This window comes from Rhinatrema bivittatum, chromosome 7, assembly GCF_901001135.1.
Source record: "Rhinatrema bivittatum chromosome 7, aRhiBiv1.1, whole genome shotgun sequence".
NCBI classification, from domain to species: Eukaryota; Metazoa; Chordata; class Amphibia; order Gymnophiona; family Rhinatrematidae; genus Rhinatrema; species Rhinatrema bivittatum.
In genome coordinates this window covers 10,426,173-10,442,755 of record NC_042621.1, presented here as the reverse complement: position 1 = coordinate 10,442,755, position 16,583 = coordinate 10,426,173, and the positions used below count along the sequence as shown (strand labels likewise).

The following is a 16,583-nucleotide window of genomic DNA, read 5'->3' as shown; positions in this document are numbered from 1 at the left end:
AAATGATCTGGAAAGGAATAAGAGTAAGGTTATCAAGTTTGCAGATACAAAAGTATTCAGAGTAGTTAAAACACATGTGGAGTGTGATAAATTGCAGGAAGACCTTGCAAGACTGGAAGATTGGGCATCCAAATGGCAGATGAAATTTAATGTGGATAAGTGCAAGGTGTTGCATATAGGGAAAAATAACCCTTACTGTAGTTACACAATGTTAGGTTTCATATTAGGAGCTACCACCCAAGAAATAGATCTAGGTGTCATAGTGGATAATACTTTGAGATCATCGGCTCAATGTGCTGCAGCAGTCGAAAAAGCAAACAGGAATTATTAGAAGGGAATGGTTAACAAAATGGAAAATGTCATAATGCCTCTGTATCGCTCCATGGTGAGACCGCACCTGGAATACTGTGTACAAGTCTAGTCGCCACATCTCAAAAAAGATATAGTTGCGATGGAGAAGGTACAGAGAAGGAAGACCAAATTGATAAAGGGGATGGAACTGTTGTGGAGCGCTAGGAGAGCGATCCCACTCCTGGGAGATGTGTGCCCTTGGGCCGCGGCTCGACGCCAGAGGGATCTGGAGAGGTGCCGCGGGAGGCGTGGCATGCCCGAGCATGGGCTGGATGGGAGCAAGGCTGGAGTGATGACTGGAGACAGGCCCTCCTCCGGACCTGCACACTTCGGAAGACCCAACAACGCAATGTTGGTCTTGTGAACAGTCCTCCGACTGTTCCCAGCCCTTTCGGACCTGCCGCAGGGCACAGCACGAAGCGGCAGGCCAGATGGAGGCCAGGACAGCGATGACTGGAACATGGAAGCAGACGAGACTCAGAAATGAGGTACTGGAAGTGCAGACGTAGACTCAGGAACGAGGTACTGGAGGAAGAGACATGGAGTCAGGAACGAGGTATGATGCATACAGGAGACTCAAGGGCGAGGTACGAGACTGGCAACATGGAGCGCCCTACACAGCCCGCCCATGGGGCTGGTCACGGACCACAACAGGGGTTGCCGCAGGATACCAGGCTTTCAGAAAGTTCAGGAACAAGGTAAGGCTTTCTCAGAGGCTCAGGAACGAGGTGCATGGCTTGCATCACGAAGCGCCCTACTCAGCCCGCCCATGGGGCTGGTCACGGACCACGACATGGCTTGCCGCGAGGCACCAGGACATCTTGAAGACACAGGAACGAGGTGCTAGCTTTCAGGAGATTCAGGAACAGGGTAAGGCAGGTTGCTGCACTCCTGGCAGCCTATAGCAGGGTTGCTGCACACCGGCAGCCTAAAGCAGGGTTTGCTGCACACCGGCAGCCAAAGGCAAGGTAAGCATCATCTTAACTGGAACACGGGTACCGGATTGGAAGACAGGCCAAAGGCAGGAACAGGAACAGGCAAACATCAGGGCTGATACATCAAGCAGACATCAGGACAGGACGAGTAGCTCTGACAGAGAACAAGGAACACTGGACCTTGCAGAAGGCTGGAACACGGACAACTCCTGGAGCAAGGATGGTAGAGTCCCATGAGTGACCAACACCTTGCAAAGGCAAAGTCAGACTGAAGGCTGAGCCCTTTAGTAGGGCTGATGAGGGGGGATATGATAGAGGTTTTTAAGATCATGAGAGGTTGTGAACATCTACTTGCTAACACGAGAGGTTGTGAACATCTACACATTCACAACCTCTCATGTTAGCAAGTAGCACATTTAAGACTAATTGGAGAAAATTATTTTTCATTCAACGTACAATTAAGCTCTGGAACTTGTTGCCAGAGGATGAGGTTGGTGCAGTTAGTGTAGCTGGGTTTAAAAAAGGTTTGGATAACTTCTTAGAGAAGTCCATTAACTGCTATTATTCAAGTTGACTTAGGGAATGGCCTCTGCTATTACTGGCATCAGTAGCATGGGATCTTCTTAGTGTTTGGGTACTTGCCAGGTTCTTGTGGCCTGGCCTGGCTTGGCCTTTGGAAACAGGATGTTGGGCTTGATGGACCCTTGGTCTGACCCAGCATGGCAATTTCTTATGTTCTTATGGTGAAAAACTTTAAATTTATTTTTTTCATTCAGTTGGCTCACAAAAATGTTGGCATTTTATAAGTTTCCTGATGCTCACTAAATCCCATTCAGCACTGGCAATTTATATGGTAGTAATGCCACGAAAAGTTCTACCACAGGATAGCACTTGTCCCGTCTAGATGAAGCTCTTCCACCCAAGCACCACACTTTGAATATAGTGCTGGCTTGACATTGCTGCTCAGGCACACTAACACTACAAACTCTAGAACAGTAGGCTGCAAAAGTTAACTTACTTACATTGGATTACAGACAATGCTGTTTCCAAGGGATTGAGAAACGGGAATTAGATTTAATTTATGGGATCTGCCAGGTACTTGTGACTGGGATTGGCCTCTGTTGGAGACAGGTTGGACCTTGGTCTGACTCAGCATGGCTATTCTTATGTTCTTATTTTGCACCATTCTAGGGCAATAGTAGAAGTAGGCAAATGGACAATTATAAAAACTTTTAGCCAAAAAAGCAAGGAATGGCACTAATCTGTTTTGGGTTTTTTCTGCAATAATTTTTCAGGGTCAACTCTTACTTGTCTCACATCATCCCAGAGTTCTCTGATAACTGCCTGATCAATATCATGAAATGCGGGGAGGATTACTACGCCACAACTGAGACCAACTTCTTTAGGAAAATTGACCCTCTGACTCTGGATACACTAGATAAGGTAGAAAGCCCCTTCTGAGCATGGTGCCTTGAACCTCAGAACAGTAGTTCATCGTATCACTATACGTGCATTCTTGTGTGAAATGGTTCCATCGTGTAAGAAAATTTGATGGGAAAACAATAACAGAACACGTACTATAATAAGTGGAGGGTTGTATTTTTATTGTAATAGGTTGACTACAGCAAGTATATAGGTGTGAATATAGCGACTTCTCATCCCCACTACGACAAGGATGGAAACATCCTCAACGTGGGCACCTCTATAGCTGACAAGGGGAGGACAAAATACATGATCTTCCAGATTCCCTCTTCTCCACCAGGTAAACTATGGATCTGCTGGCACCCCTGAAAGCTTTGCATTGTTATGAAAATCAAACCATGATGCTGCTTCCCATTCATTGAGATACTGAATATCATTGTGGCAATGCTGTGATAACAGATGATGAATCTACCCTTGAATTGCATTCTGTGACGGACACACACCAAATATACACAGGTCCCTCTTTATAATAAGCAGGGCTATTTTCACAAAATGTTCATTTCAACGTGCATCTTTTTCAAAATGTTTTTCCAGATTTTGAACTGGATGTAAAATTTTGCAATTCATGCCCATCACCAACTCCTCTCCCCACCAGAAAAAAACCCCAAGAAAATGTATAAGAACAAAAGATGTGCCTTCATTGGTCAGCCCAAAGGTCCATTGAGCCCAGCATCCCGTCAATGACAGTAACCAATCCAAGTCTCTAGAAAGCACCAGATCCCAAAGAGTAGATCTAATTCCTTGTTGCCCACTCCAGGAATAAGCGGTGGATTTTCCTAAGTCTATCTGGCTAATAATTGTTTATGGACTTTTCCTCCAGGAACTTGTCCAAAACTTTTTAATTTAGGTATTCTAGCTATCTTGACCACATCCTCCAGCAATAAATTCCACAGGTTAATTTTGTGAAGTGAAATTAAATATTTCCTAGCGTGTAGCAGATGGACTCGGAACCAATGGATTTATGCTCCCCTGGCAGCAGATGGAGACGGAATGAGGTTTCAAAGCTGATGTCACCCTACATACACCCCTGCAGTGACCTCGGCCCTTCAGTATTTCTCCGTCTCCCAGCAGATGCGGACCTGCTTTCCCTATGGGGATTGCTGTACCTTTTGTAGCTACAAATTTCTCTTAACATTTGTCTGTGGTGATACCTAAAGGTCCCTCCCCCAGTTGAGAAGTCCTGAGGTGATTTCCGACAGGTGTGCCTTGGTCCGGTAGCCGGTTCCTGGCGTGGACTTTGCTGCTGAATCAGCTGAAAGGCAGCAGGTGCAGGAAGCCAAGCGTGGCAGTGGCGGCCACAGCCTTGTTTCCCTGCCTCCAGAGACAGTCTCTGTACTCAGCCGATAAACGATGAGCCCAGGTAAGTGTAAAAAAAAAAAAAAATGTCCTCCTGATTCAGAGACATTGGTAAGACTTCCTTTGGTCTCCTTGCTGGCACGCCATATCAATCTCATTCCCGATCCTGTTGGAGTAAGGGGAAGTGGACTTCCAAGCACCCCGGTGAGCTAGGCCTTGCTTTAGGCTTGGTTGGCACACTGTGTGGTAGGCTGCGGCAGCGCCATCTTGCATGCTTTTTGTGCCTGTATTGCCCACCATAGAGCTTCAGTACATGCAATGCATGTTGTCTCTGCACACGCACTGTGCGCACAGCTTGCTGGGCACACGGACTGTGCAGGCGGCCCGCGTAGGCGCATAAAATTTTAAGCACGAGCCATCTGAACATGCAGTTACTGTTGCCAATGGCTCTGGCAGCAAAAATAGAAGCGCCTTTCTCTCTGCACTGCTTGTCATATTAGGGCTGCACAGTCTGACCTGGATTCTTGTTTGTCAGCTCTGTGAGCAAGCCCAGGGAGAATTGGCCTCCCCGGACTTTGATAAGCCCGGCTTCTCCCATTCAGAGGATGGGTCAGCCACAGCCTTAACGAGAAGTACCCCCGGGACTGGGTCATCCATGGGAGAGAGAAACCTAGTGGCACCTACCCCAATACCTTCTGGGCTAGGCATGGACCCTGCCACCTTCTCTTGGGTGGAATTCTTTCAAGGCCTTCAAGCCTTCGTATAGGCGCAGTCTGCTACCTCACTTGCCCCTCTCCTGACAGAACCTCAGCTGGTAAGCCTTCCCTCTCCTAGTCCTATCAGCTGACCTCGAGGCATGCCTCACAACAGCAAGGGTATCCCTGGCAGGGACCTGGATGGCACAGATGAAGAATAGGATCCAGATTCCTTGGAAGATGGGGAAATCCCCCCCCCCCCCCCCCCAGGGTTAGAACTGTATCAGACTGTTATGGTTTTTCCATAGACCCTATAGATGCTGGGAGTTCCTGGGGCAGACTCTATGATGGAACCAAAGAAGAATCCCTTTCTGATTTCCCTATGAAAAGCCTCTTGCTACTTTCCAGAACTGGAAGCCATCCAGGAGCTGATCGATCTGGAATGGGCTGCCCCAGAAGCAAGTTTTAAAGGTGGACGAGCATTAGAAGCTCTTTACCCACTGGATCCGGTTGCAAGAGAATCTTAGTGTTTCTCTAAAGTGGATGCGCTGGTCTGTGCCATCTCTAAGCGAACAACCCTCCCAGTGGAGGGAGGAGCGGCCTTAAAGGATGTGCACGATAGGCAGATGGAGTCCATCCTTAAACAGGCCTTTGACGCAATAGCAATGACCTTACAGATTGCTTCTTGTTGTACCCTGGTAGCGCATTCGTACCTGCTCCTCTCTGGGGAGGTGGATGACTTGGAGGTGACTTCTAGAGCAGTTATTGGAACCCACCACCGCTTTTTTTAGCTGACGCAAGCTCCGTCCTAGTCCTTACCTTGACCAGAGGAGTTAGCCTTAATGCCAGAAAACAGCTACGGCTGCAGAATTGGGCAGCAGATGCAACCTCCAAGGCAAATCTCACAAAGATGCCCTTTGAAGGATCCCTCCTCTTCAGAAGCAAATTGGAAAAGCTGGGCCAGTAAATGGGTAGAACCTCCAGTATCCTGGGTACCAGAAAATATGTGAAAGCAATTACAGCGCCCCTCACCCATGAGGGGTCGATCTAGGGGCTCCCAACACTTTTGCCCCTACAGAAACTCGACATTTTAGAGGTCTCAGCTCTTTGGGAGGTCTCGGTCCTTTCGGAGTCGGCAACTTAAGAGAGGGTCAGGTTCATCCCAAACCCCCCAATGACATTTTGCTGACTCGCCCTCGGAACGAGGAGATAGGGGGTCAACTGTCCCTCTTCTATCAACGGTGGGTCAAGATTACATCTGACAAATGGGTACTGGAGGTCCTATGAGAAGGATATCTGCTGGAATTTTGCAGCACTCCTTGGAACCTATTCGATATTGTTGCATCCGTCGGTCTCAGACGGCTTCAACCTCTGTGCCTCCCCTTTCTTCCTTCTCTCTCCTCAAGCCTTGGGAAGATGGCTGCTGCCGCGTCTTCATGCCGCTCTCTCCGGCATCCCCGGACCAGCGACGGTGTTCACCTTGGATTTCCTGAGGGGCTCCTAGGGTGCGCGCACGCCACCCACGTCTTTATCCACGGCATGGCGGGAACCTCGGGGGCGTCCCCTCCAAGTGACGTAACGCCATCCGGGTATTTAGCCTGCCCTTCGTTTGCTAACAATCTGAGTTAGCAAGGATTGGATTTGCTCCGGTCTAAGATGCTCTGCCACTCCCAGCAGCCGCTGGAAGCTCTCTCTGCCCTTCGGGGTTATTTCTAACTTGGGTACCGCTCCTCGGGGGCCCTTGTGCTTTCTTTCAGGAACCATCACTGGAGACTGGGCACTCGCTCCTCGAGGGCCTGCTCTCCTTACCTTAGTGCCTACAGTTCAACTACTTCTGCCTGCCAGGATCCTCATCAATACAGCTATCTACTTCAGTGAGTAATTAACTTTGTCAGCTTGTCTCATCTTCAGCTGCAGCGCTGGAGTCTGCTTCCAGGACTCTCTCTTCTATCCTGCGCCGCCTACCATCTATACGAACATGGGACTGGTCTTCCCTCCTGAGGACCCCTGGACTAACTCAACTGGGTTATCTCATTGCTGCCATCCCTGGTAGTGCCACCGAGCTGCATAATAAATACGAATTCTCTGTGTCTGCGTGTATAGAGTCTAACCTAGTGCTGCGGTTCCTCACGGGGCTCCTCCCCATGGGAGTGGCCATCACCGCAGTACCCAAGAATCCACCCTAACATATCTCCTTGCCACTCCCAACACAAACAGACAGTGCAGACTACCCTGTTAAGGCTCCTCAGGATGAGGGCTATAATCCCAGTACCTGCACCCCAGGAAAATACAGGGTTATTCCATCTATTTCATCATAAGACACTGAACAGAACTGGTCCTAGGGCAGATCACTTGTCACCCTTCTCTTCTCAGAGGGAATTCCATTTACCACCACCCTCCTGTCTCAACCAGAAACTCTCCTCATCCTGCAAAGACATAAATGCAGTTCAAATGAACTCTACTGGTCAGGCCATCCCTGATAAAGCACCAAATAAATACAAAGAACATTCAGGGCCCGATGTACTAAGCACTTTTCCCATACAGAATTTACAATTTGGGCATAAATTCATCAAGATCGTTTCCTATAGATACAGAATGGAGAGAAAAGCCTTGGTGAAATCGGTCCTAAAATCAGTTAGTACATCTGGTCCTAAAGAGGGAGCAGGGTAGCTAGAAATTTTGAAAATAACAAAACAAATCAGCCCACAGACCTAGCAGGAAATGCAGTGCATTTACTCATACAGGCAAGCAATGTTGCAATCTTTTTTTTTTTTTCTGAGGATAGAAGACAAGTAAAATGTACTGTGGAAGATCATCTTCTGTGAATTTAAGATATTGTCAGTATGGCTACATAAACACCCAATTTCCTGGCGCAAACTAGACAGTGAAATTAGAGGCACGTTCCATATTTCAGTACTGATTTTCTGTCAAGGTGAATAGAGCAGAAGGGAAAAATGTGCATGATGAAGGGTCAACTATTTTAATTGAGAGGGCACGTAATTTTGAAATCCCTCTTTCTCTGCTCTGTCCTCTTAGAAAAAAAGAGAAGAAATTCCTGCCTCAAGCATGCGGAAGTGCTCTGCGCCATTCCATCCTTTGGCCTGATCAACCCCAGCTACTATCACAGTTTTGGAATGACGGAAAATTACATCATCTTTGTAGAGCAGCCCTTCAAGCTGGATATTCTGAAGCTGGCTACAGCTTACTTCAGAGGTGTCAACTGGGCGTCCTGTCTGAGCTTTCATAAGGAAGAAAAGGTACCCGAGCAGGCTACCAGGCTGTCCCTGGCACCACTGAGCCCTGATGGCCTTGTTGCTTGTATAAATGTTACCATTTTATTTTAAACAAACTTTATTAAATCTCAAAAGGAACAGCTATGCAAATCTTAACAGCTGGCAGTGCACAATAAAAGTTATGATCTCACATACAGACCCCCAGCCCTACTTTTTTCCCTGCAGATTTTAAGACGATTGCTAAAATCTTTTGTCACCAGTATGATCCAGACTAATAATCGTACCAACTGAGTGCTACACTGTTCCAGCTGTTTTGTCATTACTCAGTGCATCAGTATATAAGTAAATGAGGACCTTGTTACTTTTGGGTTCAGAACTTCATCGAGCAATCAGAATGCTTATGTCATGTAGCGCTATAGAAATATTTAGTAGAATGCCTTATTTGCCAAATATATTCAATTACATTTGGTTTGGATTTGAGCTTTTGGGGGCTTCTCCTTTTGGGGATGGATAATGTTGGCAATGTTTATAAAATAGCAATAAAAGTCAACAACTTAGTGATACCCAATTTTGGACTAATGCAGTACATTTGGGACTAGTTTTAAGAGCCACAATCCCTCGGGTCAGTGTGCAGAAGGGATAAAGGGAGCAGAGCTCTCAAAAGCTTATAACAAATGCATGAAATTATTCTTATAAAAAGATGTCACCTCCAACGAGTTTATTGCCGCAATAATCCTGAACTGCACTGCAAATTCTTAGAAAAGAGAACCAACAAAATGCCTGGGCAGGTGCTGCTTTTATTAGGCTCCTTAGGTTTAAGGATGCAAGCTTTTGGTGCTACCAAAGTCCCTTTATTTGTTCTTTGGGATTACTCAGGTTCCTTTTTCATCATAGTGACTGAAAAAAGCACTTTGGTAGTCCTGTGTTGTGGTTTCACAAAAATAACCAAATCATACCGGTTGCTTTTATTGGAATAATCCAGGAGAGGGCGAGATTACCAGCAAGGCAATTCAGAAGCAGTTTATATAATAGGTTAAATCCGATTTACAAACCAATGAGCTAGTTTGTTTTCATAATTTAAACCAATTAGGAAAATGTTAACACAACATCCTCTTAATAGGATGGTATTAGAATTCTATCTCATACAAATTAATGAAACTAGGCTTTTTATAAATCATGTGATTTCTTGTAAATTGAGCCTAGAAGGTAGGAATGAAACTAAATTCAACATACTTTTTTAGCTTTGGACCTACATTTTAGCATTTCAAAATATTTCATCATGTCAGTAACCTTCAATGATTTTACAAATCTAATTTGTGTAAATTCACAGTGCAGTCATAGCTTCCTGTAAAGGGAAATTATTCAAAGCACCTTAATACCTGAAAACCTGCATCTTTAAAACATGTTAGTCTAATAAAGAACTAATTTACCCAACTACTGATTTTAATGTGTAGGGTGACTTTAGGGAATGTTCTTCATTCATCACAATTTGGGTTTAGGGCACAGACTTACAGTACCTGAATGTAATCCAGTTTGAAGTGCCAAAAAGCAGAATATAAATTATTTCTTCAAAAGGGAAACTGAAGCTATAATCCTTACAAACATACATTTCAATTTATTACAACACTGGTACTTTTTCCACTTGATAAAAGTTAATAAAGAAACCTTAACCCATAGTTAGCTGTTTTAGAACAACTGAAGCCTTAGCTTATCCTAGTACTTTTGGCATCTTTCAGACATGGATTCACGTTGTGGATAAGAGAACAAAAAAGCCCATAGCAACCAAATTCTACACTGATGCTCTGGTTGTGTACCACCATGTAAATGCTTACGAAGAGGACGGCCATCTTGTTGTCGACATCATTGCTCACAAAGACAACAGCTTGTATGAAATATTCTACTTGGCAAATCTAAAGCTTGACTTTGACGTAAACAGCAGTCTTACCCTCCTTCCTGTCTGCCAACGATTTGTTATTCCACTGCACCATGACAAGGTGACATAAAAAAGAAATTTGCATTTTTTTCTTCACTCTGTTTTTAGTGGTAACATATGTGCCAGTCATTTATTACAGCATGTAAGAATGTGCCACTTGAAAGCAATTTTAACTAATTCCCCTATCAGAGTAATGAGAGGAGCATAAAATACTGATAGGACAGCAAGGGATGCCACCCAGAGAAAGGGCTGTGATAGGGGACAGCACAGAATGTGAGGAAATACAAGGCAAGACTAAACGGTATTCACTCTGAAAAATTAACTACTTTCATGTCTTATTTCTTAGAATACAGATATCGGTGTTAACTTAGTCAGACTTCCATTTGTAACCGCACAGGCGATAAAGGAAACAGAAGGGGTAATTTATTGTCTTCCTGAAGTACTATGTAAAGGTAAGTTTTCTCCAAGTTATGGGAGCCTCTGTAAAGGTGCAGACACAACTTGGGTAATGCACAGTTTTATACATGGAATTACTCTTCATAACTTTATTTTAATGTGAATCGAGAAATAGTGAAATAGGAACATAAAGACCAACAGACCCATCCAGTCTATCCAGTTGAGATTTTTTTTCTGGTTTTCTACTCTTCTGGTTAGATGTCCATAAAAATGTACATATGCATACTAATACCAGTTTAGCAGCTACCTATTCTCCCTCCTCTCATGTCTTTCACCCAGCCTCTGTCCTCCTCTCACCACTGCTCTCTACATCTTTCCCAAGCATGTTATCATATAATGTCTGTGTCACTTTTAACACCCAACAGGGTTTGAACCCATGGCCATCTGAGTGTTCCAGTAGGCACTGAGTGTTACATGTACATGTGTAACTCCTTTGAAAATGATTCCCTTACTTGGGATACAATTGGTTGCAAATACAGTGCTAATAAATGAAATAGCTTATTGAATAGAGATGTGAATTGGAATCGGTTCGGATTCCAGTTCCGATTCACATGTGGGTTTTTTTGCATCGGGCCCGATCGCAGTTTTGTTTATCGGCTGCACCCGAGCTGATAAACAAAAAACCCACCCCGACTCTTTAAAACTAACCCCCCCCCCAAAAAAAACCTTTTTACAGGTACCTGGTGGTCCAGTGGGGGTCCCGGGAGCGATCTCCCGCTCCGGGCCATCCTCCTGCTCCCGGGCCGTCGGCTGCCACTAATCAAAATGGCGCCGATGGCCCTTTGCCCTTACCATGTGACAGGGTATCCGTGCCATTGGCCAGACCCTGTCACATGGTAGGAGCACTGGATGGCTGGCGCCATCTTGTGCTCCTACCATGTGACAGGGGCTGACCAATGGCACTGGTAGCCCCTGTGACATAGTAAGGGCAAAGACTATCGGCGCCATTTTGAATACTGGCAGCTGACTGTCCGAGTGCAGGAGGTCGCTCCCGGACCCCCGCTGGACTTTTGGCATGTTGTGTGGGTCAGGAGGGTCCCCCAAGACTTGCCAAAAGCCCCTGGTGGTCCAGCAGGGGTCTGGGAGCGATCTCCTGCACTCTGGCCATTGGCTGCCAGTAATCAAAATGGCGCCGATAGCCTTTGCCCTTACTATGTCACAGGGGCTACCGGTGCCATTGGTCAGCCCCTGTCACATGGTAGGAGCACAAGATGGTGCTGGCCATCCAGTGCTCCCACCATGTGACAGGGTCCGGCCAATGGCATGGATACCCTGTCACATGGTAAGGGCAAACTGCCATCGGCGCCATTTTGATTAGTGGCAGCCGACGGCCCAGGAACGGGAGGACGGCCCGGAGCAGGAGATCGCTCCCGGGAGCGGGAGATCGCTCCCAGGACCCCCACTGGATCACCAGATACCTGTAAAAGGTTTTTGGGGGTGTCGGGATGGTGGGGGACGCTAAGGGGTTAGTTTTAAAGGGTCGGGGTGGGTTTAGGGGTTATTTTTGTGTGCCGTTTTTCACGCCCTCCCCCAAAACGATAAGGGAACCCCCACGATCAATATCGTGGGGTTTTCCTATCGTTTTGGGGGAGCCCCCGATTTCTGACGATTTTGAAAATATCGACGATATTTTCAATCGTCCGAAGCCCGATTCACATCCCTATTATTGAACAGTAGTAACAGTGAACATAAGATGCCAGCTGCAATGCAGTTTTATGTAAGGAAAAAGAAAAGGGATTTCATAGTAACATTTGCTGGATGCTATCCCTGTCTGTTAACAGTGACAGTCCTGAGTAATGTTTGGAAGTATGACCCCAGCTCTTTATTGCTGTCTTTCACCTGCAGTCAACTGTCACTTTTCCAGTTTAAATGTCACTTGGAGCCTCAGCTGTACTTGGTAATAGAGCGATAATCTGAGACCGAGCCAGCTAATTAGCAGCAGCTGGCACTGGAGGGGTTAACTAGGGAACACTTTTGCTTGCCAGGGACTGATTTAGGCTTTTGGCTCCCCTAGGCCCTGTTGGTGCTATAGTCCCCTGTCATCCCCCTCCCACCCCTGAATTTGAACAAAAGGGGACAGACACAGTCCCTTGGTTTCCTGTGGCAGCTCATGGTAGATTCTTGGGGAAAATGTTTAAATTCGAAACATTTCTACCTTTTTATATTGCATTATAAAAATGAGTTACAGTATATGTATTAGTATCCTTTTTCTTCACCAATAAAACTAATCTCAAGATTCAGTACAGGGAGGAGACCTCAGAGATGGGGAGAGCAAGGGAGAAAGATCAGGAATGGGATGAGGAGGAGGGGAGAATGGGAGATAGGGAAAATTAGGAAACTGGGATGGGAAGAATAGGGAAAAGCAGTTTCTTGGATTGAGGAGGAGGGAATGGAAAGTTTTGGGGAGGGGGATTCCAGGATCTGGGGAGAAGGTAGAGGTAGGAAGGGAGCTTCCAGGATTTGGGGGATAGAGTGGGAAGGGGAGGGAGCTGTCTTTACCCCACTCTGCCCCTTCTTGCATCCCACCTAATATGACATCCTCTTGTTTTATTACCAAGGGCTTTAGGGGTAGATTTTAAAAAAGAGCGCGATCACGTACTTTTGTTCGCGCAGCAGGCGCAAACAAAAGTACGCTGGATTTTATAAGATACGCGCATAGCCGCGCGTATCTTATAAAATCCTGGATCGGCGCGCGCAAGGCTGCTGATTTTGGGCAGCCTGCGCGGGCCAAGCCGCGCAGCCTGCCTCCGTTCCCTCCGAGGCCGCTCCGAAATCGGAGCGGCCTCGGAGGGAACTTTCTTTCGCCCTCCCCTCACCTTCCCCTCCCTTTCCCTCCCTTTCCCTACCTAACCCACCCCCCCTTACATTTGTCCCTCGATTTACGCCTGCTAGAAGCAGACGTAAATCTACGCGCGCCAGCAGACTGCTGGCACGCCATCATCCAACCCGGGGGCTGGTCCGGAGGCCGCGTCCCGCCCCGACACGCTCCCTTAAAAAAACCCCGGGACTTATGCGCGTCCTGGGGCTCTGCGCGCGCTGGCGGCCTATGCAAAATAGGCGCGCCAGGGCCCTGCTCGCGTAAATCCAGGCGGATTTACGCGAGCAGGGCATTTAAAATCCGCCCATTAGTGAATAAGGTCCATTGTATACATATTTTCTGTTGTACTGATATGATCATATACTGTACTTCCCATAAATACAAAGTGTAATATTATACAAGACATCAAAATAATGGAGCACTTCAACCATTCCTTGTGTCTTCATTCCAACACACACACAAAGCAAATATTGAGAAAACTAAAAATTACTTTTTGTTCTCATAAATCTGGGATAGTAAGGTAAAGCAAAACAGATTCAAGAACTTTACGACTGCAACCACCTAACAAGGAGAAACTGTTTGTTTATTGTAATTATTTTATTAGAAAATGTATATGCTGCCACTCCATAGCACTCAGCTATGGAGTGGCAGCATATATATACATATAAGTGCAAGCATTAGTAAGGTCTGCTCAATGCCTGCACTTGTTTATTCGCTGCAACCTATGATTAGATAAGCCCAGTGCTTCACATTATAAGCCATAAGCAAACTGTGGCCATATATGACGGATGCAAGAATATACACCTCTTCTTGAGTTCCTGTTGACAGCTGAATGTTTATTATTTTGAAACCCTGCACAGCTAACAACGTTCAATGACCATCATACTAGGCTTCCTCGTCTGGGCTTTCGCCAAATCAACTCGGCCTTATAAATAATCATAGGTCATATTAGTGAAGTTATTTTTTAAGAAATTTTCTGTTATGCAATTAAAATTCACCAAAACAAGGCGGTATTTAGCCAAAAGTAATGTCATGCTTTGTGCAAATCCAACATTGAAGATTTCAACTTATCTTTCGCAAATCCAACATTGAAGATTTCAACTTATCTTTCAGCGCTTCAATATGTGAAAATCTTAAGCCATAACGATAGTCGCAGTGCTGACGCAGTGGGTCAGCACTGCGACTATCGTTATGGCTTAAGATTTTCACATATTGAAGCGCTGAAAGATAAGTTGAAATCTTCAATGTTGGATTTGCGAAAGATAAGTTGAAATCTTCAATGTTGGATTTGCACAAAGCATGACATTACTTTTGGCTAAATACCGCCTTGTTTTGGTGAATTTTAATTGCATAACAGAAAATTTCTTAAAAAATAACTTCACTAATATGACCTATGATTATTTATAAGGCCGAGTTGATTTGGCGAAAGCCCAGACGAGGAAGCCTAGTATGATGGTCATTGAACGTTGTTAGCTGTGCAGCGTCCACAATATCTGGTTCAAGGTGAAGAGCACTGGGTTATTTATTATCATCGGTTCATTCCCAATACTTTTCGTTTATAACTTGAAGTCCTACTCTATTGTATTCGAGGTATTATTTTGAAACTCCATAGCACTCAGCAGCTTAGAAAAAGAACATACATAACAAAAGGGTACAGGCAACAGACTAAAACATTATTCAATACATATCGAAATAAGAGAACATTAGCAAAATTAGTAAAAAAAAAAAAAAAAAATCACTTGTACATTCGTTCCTAAATGCCTGAAAAAGGAGATAGGATTTCAGTACCTTCTTAAAAGTTTTTGAGCATTCGGGTATCTGTAGCTTCATGGGCACAGAGTTGGACCATCAAATGAGAACATCTGTTCGCGTGTATACATATCTTTGGGGAAGGAATGTCAAGTAGGCCCCTTTGTGAGGAATGTAAAAGTCTTGGAGTTATAAACCCACAATATTTCATTGACCCAGTGGAGAGAGTCAATTTTCAGCAACTTACGAGTCAACACTGCAGTCTTATATTGTATACTGTCATGGATCAGGAATCCATGAAGACTTTTCGGCACTGGGGAGAGGTGTGTTCTTGCTTCCCTCGGCCAGAGATCGGGTGAGCAGCAGCGTTTTGCAGTACCTCCAACGCTTGCAGCTGGGATGAAGGTACACCCAAGGCATTGCAATAGTCCTAGGTTGGAAGTAACAATGCTAGCACAATTAAATGAAAACTTAGGTCTAGATAGAAGTGTTTTCAAAGGTCTAGTTGAGTGAAGTTTTAAAGTAACCTGCACAAACAAGTGCTCCATTCGGTGTGGACATCTTTCAGTTGGAACCAAGAATGACCTGGGATACTATGGGACTAATCCACTTCTCCAAAACAAATGAAGGAGGCACCATCAGTCTATCAGCGGGCTGCAGAACCCGGACTTCTGTCTTTTTGATGGTCAGTGTAAGGAAATTATGCACTAACCAGAGAGTCACTGCTGATAAACAGATGGTGACAGCTTCAAACATTTCATCCCAGAATGATGATACAGGCAAAAAAGGACTGTTTATTGTCCCCGTATAACTGGTATCCCTCAGCCCAGCCAGCAATTTACACAAAAGGTGAAAGGGCTGAGCCCTGGGGGACACTGGTTTTTATGGCAGGCCAAGAGCAATGATGCAATGTACACCAGGTTAGGAACAGTTATCGGATACAAGGTAAACCCCAGTAAAACTTTTCCACCGATACCACTTTCAAAGTGGAAATACAGAATCCTATGCACAGCTTTGAATCTGTTCCTTGATGGTGGTAGCTCATGTTACTGGTGTCATTCTTTCACTTTGCTTGTAGGAATCGAACTACCTCGCATCAACTACGATTATAATGGCAAAAAGTACAAATATATTTATGCAGCCCATGTAGAGTGGGGACCAATTCCAACAGAGGTAAAGTCTCTAAAGCTCATTTACAGTTCATGCTACAAGTTTTAACTTGTATTATGAATGGTATTTGGGTCTGTTAGTATTTTAGTAAGTTTGGTGGGTTTGCGTCTTGTAGGTTATTGTATTTGTCTTTTATTGCCTTGAATGTTTTTGGATTGTCAGTATGTATCTTATTAACTACTCTGTGCACTTTTCTACCAATTAAGAAACTACTCCAAACTTGGTCTTGTAAAACTTGTGAGGTTTCTAAATTTTTAGCTGCTAAATCTTCAGTCACCATGACTGTAATGTGGAATATCATCAGACATTTCCAGGTATTTCAGCTGAGAGTTGCACTAGGAATTGCATCTTTCTTAATAGTAGAGAAACAGCAGGGCAAGGTCTTTTAAAAATGGACCTACGTCAGTGATGGTGAACACCAATCTGTTTAACATTCATGAGCTACAACTGCATACACTTGATTCA

General features: G+C 45.0%; 1 protein-coding gene across 1 annotated transcript in view; it reads left to right on the top strand.

Moving 5' to 3' along the window:
• The window catches only part of LOC115094998 (beta,beta-carotene 15,15'-dioxygenase-like), a 37,012-nt gene that overhangs the window by 12,534 nt on the left and 7,895 nt on the right, over positions 1–16,583 (top strand). The window contains exons 4-9 of the mRNA XM_029608136.1: positions 2,582–2,729; positions 2,901–3,048; positions 7,796–8,016; positions 9,729–9,986; positions 10,272–10,377; positions 16,027–16,121. Of these exons, the coding sequence (XP_029463996.1) occupies positions 2,582–2,729; positions 2,901–3,048; positions 7,796–8,016; positions 9,729–9,986; positions 10,272–10,377; positions 16,027–16,121 (976 nt within the window). The remainder of the gene's footprint in view (positions 1–2,581; positions 2,730–2,900; positions 3,049–7,795; positions 8,017–9,728; positions 9,987–10,271; positions 10,378–16,026; positions 16,122–16,583) is intronic.